At 44.0% G+C, this 20,707-nt stretch overlaps 1 protein-coding gene across 1 annotated transcript in view; it reads left to right on the forward strand.

Moving 5' to 3' along the window:
* Positions 1 to 20,707, forward strand: part of KIF5C (kinesin family member 5C) — a 147,162-nt gene that overhangs the window by 98,837 nt on the left and 27,618 nt on the right. Inside the window, exons 13-18 of the mRNA XM_032479416.1 lie at positions 4,639 to 4,707; positions 6,301 to 6,507; positions 8,803 to 8,949; positions 14,415 to 14,603; positions 18,040 to 18,157; positions 20,294 to 20,370. Of these exons, the coding sequence (XP_032335307.1) occupies positions 4,639 to 4,707; positions 6,301 to 6,507; positions 8,803 to 8,949; positions 14,415 to 14,603; positions 18,040 to 18,157; positions 20,294 to 20,370 (807 nt within the window). The remainder of the gene's footprint in view (positions 1 to 4,638; positions 4,708 to 6,300; positions 6,508 to 8,802; positions 8,950 to 14,414; positions 14,604 to 18,039; positions 18,158 to 20,293; positions 20,371 to 20,707) is intronic.

Genomic DNA, 20,707 nt, shown 5'->3' on the forward strand with positions numbered 1-20,707 from the left:
CTTGGGTAGACAGAGTCTTTACTTCTGGAAATTGGATGGGGCCTTATCACTGCATGAGAGTAGGGGGTGGAGGGTGCATGATCTTTGTTTAATTATTTTCTTCTTTGGGCCTATCCATCACCTCTTGGATATTTCAGCATTGTCCCAGCTGTAGGGGCAAAAGTAGTGGTTCCCAAAACTCAGGTGTATATTTTAATCATGTAGCTCTAAGGCCCTGGAATGAGGAACCAGTAGTGGTGGCACGTGGTCTGATGGCTTCCACCTTACCAGTATCAGTAAAGCTGTTTTCGGAGGCATACTCTTGAACGAAGTGGTTTGGACATGCTGATTAGGGATGTCCAATTTTATGGCAAACTTTTGGAGCTCAAACAACCATGTCAATGTACCAATTGGCATAAAGGAAAAAAGATCTTGGAGAACACTGGATCATTCATCCCCAGTAAAGGTCAGGTTAGGAATCCCAGAGGCAAAGGAAATTAAATCGATGTTTCACGTGATCTTGGCATACTGCCCTTGGAATATCTAAGTCCTTTCAGTTCATTTCATCAAGGCTGCTGATATTTTTAGTCTGATTTAATCTTTTCCTGCTGTGGTTCTGGTCAGAGTGCTTGGGGACACCTCTGGCTTGGATGAAACAGCTTTGTTATGTTAACATCATCATTAATCTTACAGGCCTCTACGTTCTAAGTAAAGCCCAGAGTCTGGTATCACCTTTACAAGGGAACTGTGACTGGTTGCCTTAAGGACGCTAGTTCTCTTTTTGCTTGTGACTCTGGGAGTTGGCATTATAACAACAATATTAAACCAGGGTCGCCCTACCCTTCTGGTAACATATTTAATAAGAGATTCACCCCATGAGAGCTGCATGAATTACTCTTTAGGTACCCTTCCATTTCTACCCGGGTATTTTATGCAAAGCCTCAAACAAAGTGAGAGAAAAAGGAGACCAATAATTAATGTGAACAGTGTAGGCAATTTCTTGATCTCTCCAAAGAAATGCGATTGTTTAAGTGTATTTTTTTTTCTCATTTAGAATTGATGGGTTCCTTTTTAGTATCCCCAAAGAATCCTGGAAGCAGGGTGATAACCTGATTCTACTCTGTTCTCTGCGAATAGATGCCTGCCGTGATTGGGATAGGGATCTTTTCCCTTGGCAGTGTGGGGAGTTTTCATTGATCTGGGAGGCTTTAGAGTCTCCAGTCCACCTTCTGAAATGTACAAAATGCCACGCCTTGGTTTCAGTTGGTAGCTGGAAAAGCTGACCCTGGAGCCTCTGCCTCCTGACGTCCACTCTAGGGCGTTTTCTGTCTTGTCGTTTCCCTTGAGCATGTGCCTTGAAAACCCGGTGAAGCACACACTTTGAGGTTAACATTTGTGGTCCAGTACAGGATGATGCTGAGAGATCTGGGAGAGGACTGAGGCCCAAAGCCTCAGCCTAGGGGACCACCAAAGCTAGCGGTTTGACCTTAGTAACTCTACCCAAGGACAGCCTGATTATTTACCAGTTGTCCTCCTTTTAAAGGTTCTAAAAGGTATTTCATGCTTCTGGTGACGCAGGTGGTTTGGTACTTTTGAGAATGCATGAATTAGGACAGGGTACCCTCATAGATTATTAGTGATAGCACTGAGAGTATTTAGGTCTAGATGAGAAATCAGCCCAGGTGATTACGTGACTTCCATTGCCTGTAGGTGGCAGAGCTGCAACGAAGTTACACATCTTCTGACTCCCATTTCAGTGCTCATCCCATTTTGGCCTTAGCCCTTGAAATGAGGAACTTGTCAGTCCTAATGAGTCTGTCTAGAATGTGGTGGGAGAAAGACTACACAGTCTCCTGCCAGCTGACCCTCTGCCCCTCTGTGCTGCCCCTCCGGGGGTCTGAGGACAGGTGCTCTCCCAAGGCAGTGCTGTGGGATGGAAAAGCATGCACTTTAGAGTCAGACCTGTGACTTAACAATGCTGAGATCTGGACTCTTGAACCACCTGCTGAAGATGTTTTTCTCATTTGCAACATGGAGCTCAGATCTGCTACTTCAAAAGGTTGATTGGAGAATAAAAATTTCTAGGACATAGCAGATGCTCAGTAAGTATTAGTGTCTTTCTTTCCTGTCTTCTCCCTTTCTGTTTGCCTAAGAGAGAAGCCACATGATAGGTATCAGAGGGATGGTGGTGCAGAGGTGGGCTGAATGCAGAGTTCAAGAGAGGCAGGTGGGCTCTGGCACTGTCTCTCTCATTCCCCGTCACGTCTCCAGTGCTACTGTAGTGTCGGAGAGGGAGGAGCAGAATTAAGTGGAAGTAAAAGTTGAACCTCATTTCATTGATAACCATTGCATCCAAAACACCTTTATCATTAAAGGTGACCAGTGACCTGTTGGCAGCCCACTTGTACTTCATGCATCAGAAAATTCAAATACCAGAATATTTTCTGAAAAGTGCTTGAAAACCTGTTACCCATGGACTAGATCTTAACAGTGGGCACCAGAGTAAGCAGGTGTCAGCACTTTCTAAGAGAGGCTCTTGCATGTATGTAGACTGCCCCTCGCATCTTACTCTGAAAGTTTTGAAAATTGAAAAAAAAAATCACAGTAGACGATGCTAATTCCTTAGAGGAGTAGCCTTAAGAAAGGGTAGTTTTGTAGTTTTGGGAATGTCTCTGATATAAGTGATTCATGTGCTTGTCATGCAATCCTGGTTCTTCGTCCTACCCAGGTTGGCGAGGGACCTTGGTTTCTCATGGTACCTCAAAAATCACTGCATCCCAGCTTGTCACCTGTCAGGAGCAAGCCTGTATCTTCAGGCTTTGAAATGAACACAGTGTAAGAACAAAGCGCTCGCACTAACATTTTGCTTCTCTCGTGATTTATAGCACTTGTAGCCGTTGCGGATATGTCCCTGGGGGTGAGATGGCAGCCCCCCAATGTTAAACTTTTTGAGTCTTTTATGTTAAGTTGTTTAATATTTATGTGCCAAGGAACATAAACATAAAATTGTTCCTAGTAACTGACATTCTAACTTTATAAAGTAGAAGAGAAAATATGACTGACAAAATAGTCTCCTATTGGTGAAAGTTCCTTTTTTTTTGGAGGTTTCATTCTGGTGTAATTTTCCTAATTGTCCTGCCAGAAGTCTGACTTGAGGAGGAGAGCCATGAGTAGTTTTTAGAACCATTAAGGAATTTTAAATCGTAAAAAACTTCAAAACTTCAGAGTCAGGTATGTTGTGCGGTCTGATTCTATACATTCATGTGCCTCTCAGAACATGCTGACACCTGCTCACTCTGGGGCCCACTGCTAAGATCTAGTCCGTGGATACTGGATTTCCAAGCACTTTTCAGAAGATATTCTGGTATTTGAATTTTCTTATATATGAGATAGGTGACTTGATGTAAAAAGCTCAGTAGAAGTGGAATCTCCCTGAGCAGAGAAATAAGCCCCCCAAAATATTCTACACAAAGGAAAAGGAGATACAGGACCCTGTTATATCGGTGTTAGTTTTCTTCCTCCGTGGAAAGCATCAGGTTGTGACACTGAATTAATCTGATTTAAATGTACGCACGGATACAACCAAACAGGCAGGAGAATATCCCGTGGAAAACTGCACCTCTCGCCTCACCTCTGGAAAAAGCGGAAAGCGCAGTGCAGGTTTCTTAAGGGCTGCGGATGGACAACCCCGAGCAGCTCCTGGTGCAAAGAGGGACCCAGCAATACTGAACTGGATCCGAAGCTGCTTGTGGTTTAGACCCTAGAAGTGTCGTCACAGGGGCTTATGAAGCTAAGATGTCGTTCTGCACTGGCAGTGCTGCACAATTTCGTTTGAATTCATGAAAATCTTTGGGACAAAGACTGAGTCTTACGCGTTCGGTGCTGTCCGCCTGCTGCCTTGCCGCGCTGGTGGACCGTGGCTGGGGGAGAGGCGGCGATGCCTGCCCGGGGCAGCGAGGGGCGGCAGCGACTCCTAGTGACAGAAGAGGAGAGTGAGGAGAGTGACTGTGCCGGTGGGAAGGTAACTTACCCCTTCGGTGACTGGCCGGAAAGGAAGCATTCACATTTCTGTACCCCAGCTTTCCTGAGGTTTTTCTCAGACTGGTAAGAAAATTAGCTGCTGATCAAAAGGAGGTCTGCTAATGCCAAAGATTAATTCTCTAGTAAATGTTTTTCCAATCTAAGTAAGAGGTTTGAAGTGGAAATAACTGGTTGCCTCCCTGTCACATGGCAGGGTTCTCGGTCACTGCTGTGTTTAACAAGATTTGGGACATGTACCTATTACAGTACAGGTGGCTAGAAATTCACTCCCTTATTCTTTGAACTAGGAATTCACTGTTAACATCTTTCAATTGGGAGGGATAGCTTCAAAGTCCCTTTTGGTTCCCAAGCCCTGCATCACTGGATGAGCAGGAATTGAGTTGAATGTGTAGGGGACTGTATTTCCCAGAACATCCAGATGTTTCATCTGCTGTGAAAGGTGGGTGAAGTGGTATTTCAACCAATCTCTTTTCTGTGGGGAAGCACCACACCATTTCCTTCATCTTTTTAACACGCTTACAGCTGGCATCTCAGTATCCAACTGTCTTCAAGAAACCAGGATATCAGAAATGACATAACTAGCCCCCCCCCCAAATTAAACATGATGTTTTGTTTCAGGATGATGAAATTAACCAGCAGAGCCAGCTGGCTGAAAAGCTAAAGCAACAGATGTTGGATCAGGATGAGGTAAAGAATGCAATTAAAAAAAATTTTTTTTTTTTGCAAAGTTCTTTTATGACTCTTTGTTGTTGATGTTTGTTTCCAGAAGAATTTTTTTAAAGATCCCTGAATTATGTGAAAATTTCTTGGTAGATTTTCTTTCAGTGCCTGCTAAAAGTTGATTTTAGCTGAATTTAGAAAATAAATGTCTGACTTCATAGAGCTCTCGGGTTTTGAGAGTGAGTAGCTGGTTGCCTCACGGGCTATGATGAGCACAGATAGAGGAGCTTGGTACTCGTACCCAGGGCCCAGCACTCCTGTCTTGTGCCATTTCAGCCTTTTTCAGCTTTGCAGATCAGCCAGCTCAGATCTTTGATACACACTATCAGAGGAGGGGAAAGCAAAGGAGATAGGTTTCCAAGTGCCGCACTCATATATATGCGAGATGCAGTAACAAGGAGGCAATTTTTTTTTTAGTCTCTGCCAGGATGGCATTCAATTCTCCAGTAAATGTTTTTATTGTATCGCATTTTGCCAAGTATTTTACGAACAGGAACTTAAGCAAAGAATAGATAGCCAATCTATCAAACACAGATGATTGGTTAATTCTCTCACTGAGGACATCTAAGTATGTTTTCTCTTTTGTGCTTTAGGGTGCTTTCTGCTTTGTTGCGAGAATGCTATGGATTGGATCCTGTGATACAATTATAGCAAGTGGCTTGGGTTCATGGCCCTAGTCCCAGCCCTCCCGCAGACATAACTCTTTAACCATTTTCTTCTCTTCCTCTTTGTTGTCCTTCATTTCTCCAGGGCAGTGATTATGCCCTCTGCCCAAACACTTCCCTTGGCAGGAACTGTATGTAATTGATTTTCCTTTTAACTATAGTTGAGTCTTCTGTTTGCTTAGTGTTTCCTGCCCTCTTCCTCCCACTCTGTTTCTTTGCTCCTCCAACTTGATACAGCTTGCCTGTGATAAACTTTCCCTTTGTTACGGTTAAAACTCTTAATATTTTTCTTTTTCTGTACTATCAAGGCAGTACTGTTTGTTACAGGAAAATCACAAACCATAGTAAGCACAAAAATAATGAAACTATCCATAAGCTCTGTTGTTCACTTTCAACCAGTGTTATGTTTGGAGTATATTCTTCTATAATCTATAATGAATAATAAGAAAAATTAGTGACTGCCCTTTTATACTGTTTTGGTTGACTCTGAAATTGATCTGTTTATAGTGTGAAATAATAATAGTAAAAAGCCATGTAAGTATTATTATAGTCCTTGGAAATGATTCCTCCTCATCCTTTGTTCAACAGATGGACTAGCCAGCCAGCTACAAAATGTGGTGATTTTTGATGTGTCAGTTCTTTGACTTAAGCCTATCCAGCTTTCAACTAGAAAGAAAGATAAAAACAAAGAGAGAGAAACAGATTTTTGAAATAACATGCTGTTTTTTAAATTTAGCATCTTGATATATAGTAGGGTTTCTAGTTTTTATGAGCTTCTTAAACTTGTTTTCCTATACCTGTTTTTTTTTTTTTTATTACTTTATTTTGGATAAAGCATAGAACATAAACGTTTGAACATTAGATTCACAAGTTCCATGCCATCTAATTTCCTCAGCTTTTAGCTTCTACAAGAAGAGACTATGAGAAGATCCAGGAAGAGCTGACACGTCTCCAGATTGAAAATGAGGCAGCCAAAGATGAGGTGAAAGAGGTTCTGCAGGCCCTGGAGGAGCTGGCTGTCAATTACGACCAGAAGTCACAGGAAGTGGAGGACAAGACCAGGGCCAATGAGCAGCTGACGGATGAGCTGGCCCAGAAAACGGTTGGAGCATTTGAGTCTAGGGGGCGGGACTTCGTCTGCCGCCATTCCTGTACTTATATTGCTGTTTTACGTTTGTTTGTTTTTGATTTTGTTTGTGGGAGCGTTAATTAGGTTTATTTGTTTATTTTAATGAAAGTACCGGGGATTGAACCCACGACCTCATGCATGCTGAGCACGCACTCTACTACTGAGCTGTACTCTCCCCGCTATATGGATGTTGCTGACTGACACTGTATAGGAAGGCAGTTGGCTGGGTGGTTTTTCAGTTTTAGGCATAGACACATTCTTTGAAATCCTCCAATAACTGAAATACTTTGGGGGAGTGGCTTTTGTCCACTCGTCCCCGCCCTGCACGTCAGAACTGCCTTACGTCCCGGGGATGCATAACACCAGCAGGGGTGCCTCGTAGGACAGTCAAGAGAGCATGGACTTTGGAGCCAGAAAAATGCTAGTTAAAAATTTGACTTTACAACCATTAGGCCTTAGTCGAGACATTTAAACTTGAGTGTTCATTTCCTTATCTGTAAAAATGGCAATAATAGCATGCTCCTTTCAGCGTCTGAGAATTAGTGACGGTTTACATAAGGCATTTAGCACAGACCTGTGCATATGCTGCAATATTGACCAGTAAATCTCAAAATGTGTTACCAGGGGAGAGTGGGGGCCGGTGGAACATGGATTTCAGTCTCCTTGTTTGCACCCTCCTGAATGCCATCCATCCCTTCCCCACAGCTTGTTGTCCTTGCCTAGGACCCAGCTGTCCTGGTTTGTTTGTTGTTCTGTTTTCAGCCAGTGCTTCCGTCTGCACGTTTCCTGGTTTCCAGATTCTCCCAGGGAACGATGCTGCAGGTTCTGCACAGTGAGCTAGTGGCAGGGGGCCAGTGAGCATTTGGTGAGGTGGCTGGTGGTAGGATGTGTCCATTTTGTCTTTCTCTTCTTGGAAAATGGGTGGTGGGACACTGAGGGGCTGAAACCAGCTGCCCTTGGCACCTCAGCCTGATGGCCTGGTATCATGGGATTGTGCCCAGCCTGTTTCGTGGAAAACATCCAGTCCTCCTGGGCGAGGAGGAGTAGCAGATGGTGCAGCAAAGCTCTGATCTGCTGACCGTAGAGCTGATGGAAAATGCTCCTTATTCCATACATTCAGCTGTATGCAGGAAGACTTCCTAATAGCTTCCCAAGATGGGAACTACTGCGTCTTTGCATTTTAAAAACAAAATGAAATAAGCACTGGCAATGCCAAAATAAAAGCGAAAACAAACAAAAACATACCAGGAGTCACGTAGGAAAGAAGTCTTAGATTTTTCTCTGCTTACTGTTTCCTACAGGATTCTTTAACCAGTCCTTGGTGTTATTTGCTTCCCCAAACAGTGAAACATTTTCCATAATACAATTCTTATTTCCTAACAAACCAAAATATTACCAGACTGGTTTAGAGTACTATTTGTAGTCAGATCATTAAATAAGTGCTCTAGTAAAAAAGCTGCATATGGAAGAAATACATAGATGTCTTTGCATTAACCTCTACGACTCCATTATGTAGGAAAATTATTGTCTTTGTTGGCTGAGTTAATACCAAGACACCAAAAGATGGCTGTTCTATTATGTTGAGAGTTCATTAAGTTAGTTTAAAATGTGTACATTGTGGTGACATACATGAAGGATGGGAAAGAGATGGATTTGTTAATGCCTGGCAAGAAAATGGAGCTTCTGCTGTGTATTAAGAAGCCATTGCTTGTTGCACTGGACTCATTTTGAAAAGAGGTGAAGAGTGTCCAGTTCAGCTTTGCTGTGAAGATGAGAAGGCTTTTTCTAGGTTGTTTTCTAAACTCATTAATGTCCCTCTGGACCTTCCAGACCCATGCATTACGAAGTCAGATGGGCATTTGGAAGTGGTCCCAGGGAACAGATTTGTTTGAAAGCAGAGATGGGGGTGCTTGCAGGTATGTTTAGGGAATGTGGACTGAAACAGGGCATCCGGTAGGTAGGAAGATGCAACTATGCATTATGAACCTAAGGACTCCTTTTGGGTTTTATTTATTTTTAATAACTTATTTCACTGACCTGGAAATCGTCATCTGAGATGCAGACTTACGACAGATCAGGCCAAGACAGATTCCTCTTATCAGAGAGTGCAGTGCTGTACCGTGGTCTGACTTAAAAGGACTCTTGGGTTGAAATCACATGAAATGATAAAAGAACTCCATCCCACATTATGTTGTTACTCTCTGCAGTGCTGTGTGTATAAAATCGACCGGCAACCGTTTTGATTTGTTGTGAAAATGTGCTTTTCAGACGACACTGACAACCACACAGCGAGAACTGAGCCAGCTGCAGGAGCTTAGCAATCACCAGAAGAAGAGGGCTACCGAGATCCTGAACTTGCTGTTGAAGGATCTGGGGGAGATTGGAGGAATAATTGGCACTAATGATGTGAAGACGGTAAGCCGGCCCTTCTTCCATCCTCTCTACCTGCCCTTATAATGGCGTGGTTCTAAGCATGCAGAGTTTATTCTCCCACGTATCCTAACGCTTAGCACAGTGCTTTGTATCTGCCATGTGCTTAGTAAATATTTGAATGATTGAACGAATGGCTAAATGAATGATTGTCTGGTTAAGGAGGAGAAGAAAAAAACCTCACCTTTCAAATATAGGAAATGTCCTCAAATCTTGGTTGGCCCTCATGTAAGTTGGTTTATTCCTGAAACTTGCATGCCAGTGTCACAGAGGTTTGGAATTGGATAGATTAAGCAAAGGTTCTAGCCTCAGAAATGTGTTTCTCCTTTTCTATGGGAATCCAACAGAGTGAAAATTTCCTGACCAATTAGGAAAGCTTTTAGCTGAAAGTAATAGGATTCTAACAGTGGCATAAAAAAAATAAAGCTGCATTTAATTATTCACAATATGAGAAGTCTATAACCGTGTTATTCAGGTTGTGATCTGCATTACCAGGGAACCTGTTAGAAATATAAACTCTCAGGCCCACCTCAGACCTACTTAATTAGAGTCTGCATTTCAGCAAGATTTCCCAGTTCAATCATATGCTTCTTAAAGTTTTAGAAGCAAATTTTGGTTCAGGGCAGTGTCTCAACAATGTCAAGGATCCAGGCCTTTGTTTTCTTTTTACTTTCCTCAGCCTTTTACCTTTTTGCATCTGTAGATTTTTGTCTCGTGGTTACAAGATAGCTTCTGTAGCGTCAACCATCACATCCCCACCTACCACATCCAAGGCAGATGTGCTGCAAAGGCAGCCAGCTTTCATCCAGAAGGGAACCATAGGATCACCCCAAAGTGCAAGGGAAGCTGGGAAAGCAAAGAGAAATAGTATTCCTATAGTGGGCTTTAACCAACCGTGATGAACCCCTGGGGGTGGTGCACATTGGTGCCATTGATGGCAAGGCTATAAGAAAAAGGGTGGCATAAAGTTGTCCCTGAATTAGGAATAGAGGGAGAAGAGGGCAATGATGTTATCAGCCAAGAACAGTTTGCCACAATTGGAAAGTAAGATGGAGACACTAAAAAAGTAGCTTTATGGAAGTATATCTGACATAAAATAAGTGGCACATATTTACAGTTTGCGAAGTTTTGACACTTGTATACCCTCACAGAGCCATCACCATATAAGATGATCAGCATACCTGCCACCTCCAAAAATGTGGGGGGTGATTTCCATAGTCTATTTCAGTGATCTAATATTTATGCCAGTTCCACTCTGTTTTGATAACTGGACCTCTGTAATAATCCAGCACCTTCTATAGAGTAGCCACTGATTAAATGCGTGTGGAATAGTGTCACTGTGGTCAACTTCTACCTCATAAGTCCCTAAAACCAAATTCTTGGAGTCTAGCCCTTTGGTCGAATTCTACATCATTCTGCTTTGTGGTAACACTCAGGTTTTGAATTGGGACTATTAGAGTCTAGAAAAGCTTCCCCAAATTACTTTTGTTTATGGACATTTCTGAGAAACATGGAAAGCCCTTCTTCGATGGTATAACAGATCTAGGCTTAGAGTATATGACCTCTTGTAAACCTAATCATTCTTTCATGGAACATTTATTGTAACTGAATATTTCATGAATCTTTGCAAATGAACCTAATTTTAGCATGGAGTTCTCAGATGCTATAAGATTAACCCTATTAAGATCCAGCTTAGTGACTTTATATTTGAGGACTTATTTTTGGAAGCATATGTTAGTGTTGAGCTATAAACTTCTGAGGTCGGGATGATTAAATGGCCCTTGCAGTGTGAAGGCGGCGTTGATTTATGGGAAGTTGGCACACTGCTGCTAACGATAAAGGAAGATATTTTTATGCTAAGTTCTAAAATAGAGATGATGAAAAATGCTAATGAAATCAAGGAGTGTCTGGGTGCTTCAGCATTAAAAAAAGAGAGTCCTTCCCTTTGGGAATCTGAAGTTTGATGGAGGTTATATTTAAATACATTCAGTGTTTTAAAGATATTTTTGGATTCCAGAAATTGGCTGTCCTAAGTTAATTTCATTGATAACTAGTTAATTTCATTGATAACTTTCATTTATATAGCATCATATTCTTAAATCATTCTAGGTTTTTTTTTTAATGATGTAATCATCAGGGCAATGACAGCCATAGGAGAGGAATTATGTGACTTTGGGCAAGTTACTTCACTTCTTGGGGTTTCATTTTCCTAGTTTGTAAAATGACGAGATGAGCCCAGATTATCTTGAAGGTTGTCAGCTCAGGGATTGCATGAGTTACCCGTACAGTTCTCAGATCTGTCGTGGGTGCAGATGCTTTTCTTATTGGTTATGAGTATTCAATTGGTATAATTCTTTTGATCTAAAGAAATGAGCAGATCAAGGAAATCTTTTTTGGTCATCTTATACTTTTGTCCCTAAAATCCTATTCGGTTCCTACAAGGGGCCTGCTGGCAGCACTCTGTGGTGAGAGGAGAAGGCTGTTGGAGGCTCCCTCAGTCCTCAGATCTGATGGCCTGAAAGGAAAGGAAACAGAAGAGTCTGTGTCTCCAGCTCAGTCATGTCTTGAAACACTCTCAGAGTCCAGGCAATACTCTAAGTCAACACAACCAGATGAGCCCAGCGAATGACAAGATAAGCCGAGTGTTGACTTCATCCAGTTTTATTAGTGAGCCTCCTTCTTTTCATGGTCTGATGTCACCGGTCTTTGCTTAAAACAAAGATTCTAGATACCCAGCCACAAGCAGAATAGAAAGTCGAGGTCGAGTAAACGAAACAGATTGGATTAGCTGCCTGATTTTCTTTCCACCTCAGGTCTGGCTGAGGTGGAGGTGAAGAGGTTCAAGCATGTGACAGAGTCCCTGGGCCCTGGCTCCATCATGGACCTGGCCATGCCTGGGCCAGAAGTGCAGATAAAACTGCCCCAGATCCTGGGCCTGAAGTCAACCCTCATCACTGACCGCTCCATTCCCACCAGCTTCTCCCACTCAGCCTTGGGCCTGTTGGGGCTTGGGTCTGAGGTCCAGCCCCAGCCAGAAAGGTGGCTGAGGTCCCCACCCCAGGAGGGCTTGCTTCTTCAGTCCCCTCCGGCCCCTCAAGCTCTTGGAAGCAACTGCATCGTACCTTAGCTTTGCACTGCACTTGTAAATAAAACTGACAACTTGGGGGTTTATTAAAAAAGGACTTTTTAAGTCCCACTATGACTTTTAGGTCTTAGGATATGAACAGTCACCTCCCTTACCTTTTACCTGGCCTAGAAATAGGCCTTGGATAGCTGCTCCATGCTCTAGACACATGGGGTGGGGGTGGGGGGACTCCTCCTATACAAGCAAGATGGAAGGGGAAGCAGCTTCTGCCTTTGGAGGCAGCCTTTTTTTCCTGAATCAGTCATCCAGACTGGATCTCACAGTCTATGACGTACTTTGGAGTCATTGTTAGACTCAGGGGAGGTTATAAAATGATACTGCAGCAGCAAACTCTGATTCTTCCCTTCGAAACAACAGTGTGCTGGAATTACTGAAAACTTGGCACTTGTATGACTAAACTATATGAATTCTCAAGTGGTAAGAAACCTTACAGTTAAAACCATTTGTTTGGAGGTTCCCCCCCCCCCCCCATCAGGCATAGATTCAAAATCTCCTTTTAGGACAAGAGTAGACTTCAGAAGTTAGTTTGGTTTGTAAGAAATATCCAGCTCCCGGTTTGGAGGAAGCCCATTATTGGAAATTTTTTTTACTCTTCCCCAGTTCACATGGGATCTGGGCGAAGAACCCACAGTGTCCTTCCTCATCTGAGAAACACCTTAGAGAAGGAAATGAGGAGGTGTTTGTTTTCTTCCCAGGATGCCCACCTCTGGGCTCAGCAATGTTTTCTCACCAGGAGCTGGCGTAGGTTGTGAGTTTCACATGAAAGAGATGGATGTCCCCTTATCCTTTTTACAGAAAGACAGTGTACAGGGCACACCTGGTCGGGCTGAAGAGCAAGTTTGTCATCTCTGTTCCACATCGGACCAATCACACAGGCAGAAGAACAGAACTGAGCTTAAAGACTGAGGGCTCTTCTCAGCTGTTATCTCTGCGCTCTTGGACTATAAGAGGAATATAATGAGGATGGGGTGTTACTAGGCAAACTGCTGGCAGTCAGAAATGTCACTACTCAGCAAGAACCTTCATTAAAGTAAGATGGAGTTGGAAGTTGATACTTGCAGATGTTCCTGCTGGTACCATGGATCCTGCATTGTGTTGACTGACACTGGAGTCATTGGGTAAATACTGTTGTGGAGTTCTTAGGGGAAGGTAGACACCAAGTTACAGGCACTCAGCACTGCCTAGTATAGTTCTTATCTGCTACCAATTTTCAGGGTTGATACATGATCCCATGTCCCTAGCTCCATGTTTACTGAAAAAATAGTCATACGATGAGTTAATGATGGCAATAATGACAAAAGTGGGCAGATGGAGTATACTGTGGAGCATCAAAAAACCATAGTTGGAATCATCGTCTTAGACCAAGTTTAGCCTCCGTTCATGGGCTGTTGTTTTCTCCTGAGGTGCTAGGGTGCCCTCTGGTGGTTAAACAAAATATGCACACAGTTACTTTGCTCATGTGGTCAGTTGCCCTTCGAGACCGCGTTTGCCTCAGGATATGTGGGTGTCTAGCCCAAGCATCTCACTGCAGCTTTCTGTTTCCAGTAGAGCTCCGAAAATTAGTCAACAAACGTGAGGTCATGTGGGAATGCCGGTTGTCAGAATCTTTTCTTCTAAAGGTAGCTTTAGACTGTTACCCTAGATTCCTGTGTGCTTGGAAGGGGCAGGCGCATCGAGGCAGGAAACAGATTGGTAGCAATGAGAAGTTATGCAGGAAAACTTTCGTCTGGAGGGGCTTTTGGTAACAGCACTTAGGTTCTTGTTTTTGTTTAATCAAGGACTATAGAAAATCCTTTTTATTTCAACCCTTGCTTATAGAAACACGTTCAAGCTACTTGTCTCTCGGAGTAGCAGACTAGAGAGAACACCACTGAAATTTTATCTGACTTCTCACAGGGCCTCAGAGTCACCTTTAGGACCACTGGGCCTCGCTGCCCTTCTAGAAATGGAAGGTATGAAACGTTGAATGGAACCCCTCTTCAAAGCTGTCACTTTTTAAAATTTCAGTGTCTTTTTCTTCTGATATCATCTCTTTTATCCTAAAAAGCAATTGAAATAAAAAGCTTGGTTAGTTGAAGATTAACCTCAGTAGAGGTTTTTAACTGAGAGTTTTACCTGAGGTTCCAGAGAACTTGGGGTTGAACATACAGTATTTTTTAGAAATCATTTCAGCGTGTGGTTCTATAATTAGAGATTCTTCCCCAGAAATCCACAGGCATCTTGAGGCTCCACGGATAGGTTTCAGGGGCCCCACGAAGCTCTGGAAGTTGTAGGCATAGTTGAGCGTGTTCCCTCCTGTGCTCAGTTGGCAGATGTGAACGGAGTCATTGAAGAGGAATTCACCATGGCCCGCCTGTACATCAGCAAGATGAAGTCGGAGGTCAAGTCCCTGGTGAACCGCAGCAAACAGCTGGAGAGTGCCCAGGTGGACTCCAACAGGAAGATGAACGCCAGCGAGCGTGAACTGGCAGCCTGCCAGCTGCTCATCTCCCAGGTAGGTCACCCCTCTCCTCCTCGTTTCACACCCTTGTCCTCTGGAAGTCAGCCTGCTCCACACTCTTACTGGGGCTGGTGGGGACTTTTCTCTACATAAGACTTGTCCATGGCCTCCTCAGGCAGTGAAAGCCCAGGCTGATTCTTAAAGCTGGGCTTTATTGTGTGTGTTACATTAATTGCCTTCAGTCTCTCTTAAAGGATGTGTCTGTACATCTTTATCTAGCTATCTATGGGTAAGTAGGTAGGTAGGCTAGATGGAGATGCAGAATGAATGGACAGGATTGGGTGGCATCTAAAACTCCTCTCAGCGAAGGCAACATTCCTTCATCTTTTAACCTCTACCAGAGGTCCAACTCAGTATGGGAAAACAGAAACTACCACCACCGTTACTATTATTAATCGCAGTAGCAAGTAACATTCCATTGAGTGTTTATAATGCACCGTATACTGTGTTAAGCACTTTACATGCATTCTCTCACTTGATCTTTTTAAAAACAAAAATCCTGATGGGCAGGTTTTATTATTGTTCCTGTTTTTCAGATAGGGAAAATGAGACTTAGAAAGATTAAATATACTGTCTAAACTCATACAGCCAGTGAAAGGCAGAGCTGGGACTCAAACCACAACCAAAGCCTTGAGGAGATTTTCAAGCCCCCCCCGGTTGTATTTCATTTTCTCAGTGAGTAAAGCTGCTCTTCTTCCCACTGGAATGGCATTTTCATTTTAGTAAGGTGGATTCGGGAAACAGCAGCCTCATTTCAGGTCTGCCACTGGTATCTGAGCTTGGTGTTCAGGTTTGAGGCTTCTGTAAGTGGTCCACAGAATGCCTTAGTCCAGGCATTAAAACAGCTGAAGTCATTTGGGGGAAAGAGATACCCACGTGGCATGGTGCATCAGATAATGCTGAGGAAACAGACAAAAGCATATTTCATTCTGTAGGCTTTTAAACATAGGAATATGTAATCACAGAACCATCTCCAGCCTTCTTGTCGCCTACCAGCATGGTCTAAGAGATGCAAATTTAAATGTCAAGGTTCCATTTTATAAATAACATCATAAACAAAAATATATTGGGAAGATTATTCAGTGCTGGTGTGTGATTGTGAAATTTATATACATTGTTGAGAAAAGTGTAATTTAGTCAGTCCTTTTGGAAAGCACCTTGCGAATCAAAACCCATAAAAATGTAGGTAGACTTCGGTCCAGTAATTTCACTTATGGTATTTTTCACTGGTAATGAAAATGAAAATTTTTCACTTCATATGGTATTATTATTCGCTGGTTAAAAATATTAGAGCTTAAGGGGGGAGGGTATAGCTCAGTGGTAGAGCGCATGCTTAGCGTCAGTGAGGTGCTGGGTTCAGTCCCCAGTACCTCCATTAAAAATAAATAAATAAATAAACCTAATAACCTCCTCCCCTGCAAAAGTTTTTAAAATATGTATATATATTAGAGCTTATATGGAAGATGTTGAGTGTACTATTACTTATATTATAATAAAATAAAATATACACATCCATTGAGATGTTAGTAACATAAAGTTACATGGAAGAATATTATACAGCTTCTATAAAAATTTATAAACATAGCCATTTGGAAGGTATAATTCTATAAAGTTAAGTGAAAATGAAAATGCTGGGTTATAGCTCTATGCTGTGCCTTGCAGCTTGGTGAAATACACATTCATACAGATAAGACCAGGAATATAGGGAGAAATTGATAAATTAGAGTGGTTTATGGGTGAAATTTATACCCCTTTTTCTAGGTTTGCTTTGCTATTTGAGATTTTTATAATTTATAAAAGTTGAGAGGAAAACGCTAAACATTAGGGCACAGTACACCTCAAATCTGATTTCCAGACCCCCTGTGACACTGACAGCATGTGCTTCTGCATCGTCCTGCCCCCAACATTTGGAGGCCAGGGCAGGGCCAAAGACAGAGGCCCCACGGTCTGCAGCCCCCCTTACAGGTTTTTCCTTCCGTCTGAATGTACCAGCCTCCAGGTCCAAGGCAAGTCCCTCTGCCATCTCTGTGCAAGGTGGAAGTGTGTGACTGTGCCAGCCATCCTCTGTGGATGATGGAAGCAGCACTGCTGGCCCTGGTGGTGGCCTTAGGGCCATCGGGATAGGGAGTCTCTAGGTTCCCAGACTCGCTGTGGTAGAGCAGGGCATGCAGGTTCCAGGTGGCACGCTCCCTTGGCATATGAACCTTGTTCAGTGGAGTGGAGTGCGGCCAGACGACTGCCCAAGTTGGGTGCTTGGAGTGGGGGCCCAGGACTGGGGTCCCAGTTGCTCAGATCTTAGAATGACATTCATTTAGGGTACATGAGATCAGAGTCAAGAATATTAGGATGGTTTGGGGTTAAAGAATAACTGTTACAGTTAAACAGTGCTTTGTGCCTGAGCAGCAAATACAGTTTTCCACTGCTGCTGTTTTCTACTCTGCTACAGTTTCCACAAAGCCAGAGATTCCATCATTATTGTCTGGGGTTCGAAAGTAAGAGAAACCTTGGCTCCCTATTTGCTGACATGATCTAAGGAGTCTGACAAAGCATTTCCAGCTAACATGCTGTTATCCCCTTTGTTTACACTCAGCCTCACCACCAAAAACTATGCTTATAAAATGACTGCTCCAGTGAAGTCCCATTTCCCAGAGGCTATTTGTTTAGATTAGAATTCGGTCTCCAGGGTCTTCCTGCCTAAATGTGAACGCTGTAGATCTGGAGGGGGCGTGTCTGCGTATTTCCATCTGCCTGGGAGTGACTGCTGTCCCTGTGCCGTCAGCGAGCTCCCATTCATCCTCTTCATTCATATTTATGAACTTCATACCCTCATGGAGCTGACAAGTAAAAAAACAGATAAATCGAGTAGAAAAGTTAGATGCCACCGGAAAGTGCTGGGGCCTGAGTGATAAGGACCCAGCCAGGACCACGTCTGGGAGTGTGTTGGGGAGCGCTTCCTGGGGAGTAGAAAAGGTAGGTGCAGAGTCTCTGAGACAGGAATCAATGTGTTTGGGAGACAGAAAGAGAAAAGACATTGTATTTGAGTTCCAAAGACGAAATCCAGAGGTGCAGGTTCGAGGAGCGAAGCCCTCAGCTTTAACACTTTCCCAGCCCCTTTCTCTCCAGCACACGCTGTTTTCTATGAGGACGGAGGGCCACTTGGGCTTTGGTGTCTCACCTAAGTGGACGGTGAGGCAGGGCCTGGCCCCGAGCTGTGTCTGTGGGTGATGAAGCAGAGAAGCACCTGTAGAAAAGAGGACCGTCTTAGTCTTGATCCCAGACCCCAAGCAAAGGGCAGAACACACACCATTAGGGTGCCGGGACTCCAGAACTCCTCCTCGATCGTGCCTTCCCGTCGGCCAGTCACAGGCAAGCCAGGATGACTGCTTGCTAGTCATTCACTCCTCCCTTTTATCCATTTGCTTGTTTAAAGCATGAAGCCAAGATCAAATCCCTGACAGACTACATGCAGAACATGGAACAGAAGAGGAGGCAGCTGGAAGAGTCCCAAGACTCGCTCAGTGAAGAGCTGGCCAAGCTCCGAGCCCAAGGTAAGTAAGTGACCACTTGGCAGGTGCCAAGCTCTTGGCCTAAATCAGACTCTTTCTAGTTGGCCGGACCCAGGAGGTTGAATTTGGCTCAGTTAAAGCATTTCTGGGCCATAAGTGGTGGAAGGTGGGGGAGAAGCGTCTAGAAGATAGATGACTGTGCCCACCCCGTGTCTGCTCCTCTTCCTTCTTTACCTCAGTCCATCCTGCTGCCTGAGTCACAGTCCTCTCCCTTCTTCACCTCCTGTCTCCAGTCTGTCTCCAAGGCCTGTCCATTTGGCCTGTCAGAAGCTTCTCTGGTTCGGCTCATCTCTGTCTTCATTGTCTTGCTGTCCTTAATCCTGATTAAGAATGGTGGCTCCATCCATCCCCTGAGTGTCCCACCCCCAGTCTGCTCTAGGCTGCCCACTGTGCTGCGTCCCAAGGGGCTACTCCCAATCAGCTTCTGTCTTGCACCCAACCCCGTGCCTCTGACCCTTCCTTGGTGTCCCGTTGCTCTTAACATAAAATCTGAACTTGACCAATGGCTTACCTGCATCCCCCATCCTTTGAAAAAAGCGCTTCCTTTGCCAGGAAGCCTCCTGACCCCCTTTGCTGTGGGGAGTACCCCACACATAGGAAACACTCAGTAAACATGAATAAATAGTAGAAATTCAAGAGAAGTGACTAGAAATGCGGAAAGCGGAACAGCATTAAGAATGCACACGTGGTGGAACACGCCTATTATACCATGAGTTGCAATGGAAACTGACAGAGTCTACTTGGGAAGCATTTTGAAAATACATATTAATAATTGTAAGAGTTTTCATAACCTTTGATCCTCAAATCTCAAACATTCATTGCAGAATTACTTATTGTGGGGGATGGGGAGGAAGCCATGTCCAACAGTTAAATGAACTATGGTATACTGTTTAGAAGAAAAACGTTTTTCATCTTGGAGATGAAGTACATGAAGGCTGTGCAACAATGCTTACAGTACATTAGATTAAACATCATAATGTGTAATTTTATCTTTACTATGTTTATAATATTTAAAAATCAATGGATGCTTGTGTTCCACGGCCTGCAAAGTAATATTTGAAAGGAAAATGGTTTTGATAGGGTAAAAGGACTGGTGATGGTGTTAGCCTTTCTTATTTCCTTCACTGTTATATAGTCATTCACTCAGTAAATACCTTTTCTTTCAAATGCCAAGGTAAATTAGCAAAGAGAACACACCCACCCCCGGCCTGACTTTGTTTTCCCGTCTGTGATAAGGGTTGTTGGGATAGAATGCTCCACCCAAAACTTAACGTGGAAAAGAACTTTTCCCCCTGGTAAATGGCTTCTGCAGGGGTGCCACTGAGTGGAAATAAAATCAAAGCAAAAGAGCTAAAATTAAGTGGAACGGATTAGAGAGAACATTTAATGACTTGAATGTCACTGTCATAAACACTTTTGCTCCCTCCGCTCACCACCCCCCACCCCCACCCCAAACTCAGGCTGCCCAGGGCCCGCTGTGCTCAGGGAGGGCCACAGACCAGGACTAGACTGGGACTGGTTCCGCCCCACCCAGGTGTGCCACCCAGCAGCCCTGCCCCCAGGGCTCAGCCTTCCTGTTCAGCCTGGAGAGTGTTATTTTATATTTCTATTTTCTTTGTGCTTATCCTTAGATTGTTTCCCTGCTGCAGATTCTTAGAGAATAAACATCTTACCCATGGGAGGTAAATTAGCTCTTTCTGAAACTTTAATAGTGGCACGAATCCAAAAGCCACTAACATTGGCAGCGTGTGTCATCCCCGACCAAGGCCGTTCACGTGCGCTGCTTCAAGAGTGGCTCCCCAAGCCAGGTCGGGAACCATCCTCCGAGATGTGAGGTGACACAGCTGGGTCAGATCCAGAGCGACCGCTCCAGGTTAGCCCTTCCCCTCCAATTGCCTCTCTCCCAGGAGGACTTAGGTAGTCTCCCAGGAGAGATCAGCCTGGCTTTAAAAAGCCAGAAGTCCTCCTTCGGAGGCACGTTCTTTTATACTGTGGTTGTAATTGGTAAGATAATGATGTTTCACCCCATTCTTTTTTGTCTGCTTGTTTTTAAATTTTTACTTTTGGGTGTGAGTCCTGCCAGTCAAATCTTAAATCATCCTCTGTAATTTAAAACAGAAAAAATGCACGAAGTAAGCTTCCAGGATAAGGAAAAGGAGCACCTGACCCGGCTGCAGGACGCTGAGGAGATGAAGGTGTGTACAGAGTTCGTGGCCCCTTCCCAGAGCCCAGCAGGCCAAGTTTGCACTGGGTTTCCTTGGTCTAGGAAGATCTGACTCCTTCAGAGATGGGTGTGGCAGGCCAGGAGGGAGTGGGGCTGGCTGCTGGTGAGCCTCAGAGCCGTTCTCAGATGGAGACGGAGGGGGAGGTGTCCAGAAACCCCGAGTTGTCTGTGGGCGGTAGTTACGTTGCATTAGTACATCTTGTCTCCCGTTTCCCTACCGAGCGGGAGAGAGCGCCACCTTCCGGCCACTGCGTGGGCCGCTCCGCACAACTTCTGTAGAAACGTTCACCTCCTTTGAATGGAAGGAA

Source organism: Camelus ferus, chromosome 5, assembly GCF_009834535.1.
Source record: "Camelus ferus isolate YT-003-E chromosome 5, BCGSAC_Cfer_1.0, whole genome shotgun sequence".
Taxonomy (NCBI): Eukaryota; Metazoa; Chordata; class Mammalia; order Artiodactyla; family Camelidae; genus Camelus; species Camelus ferus.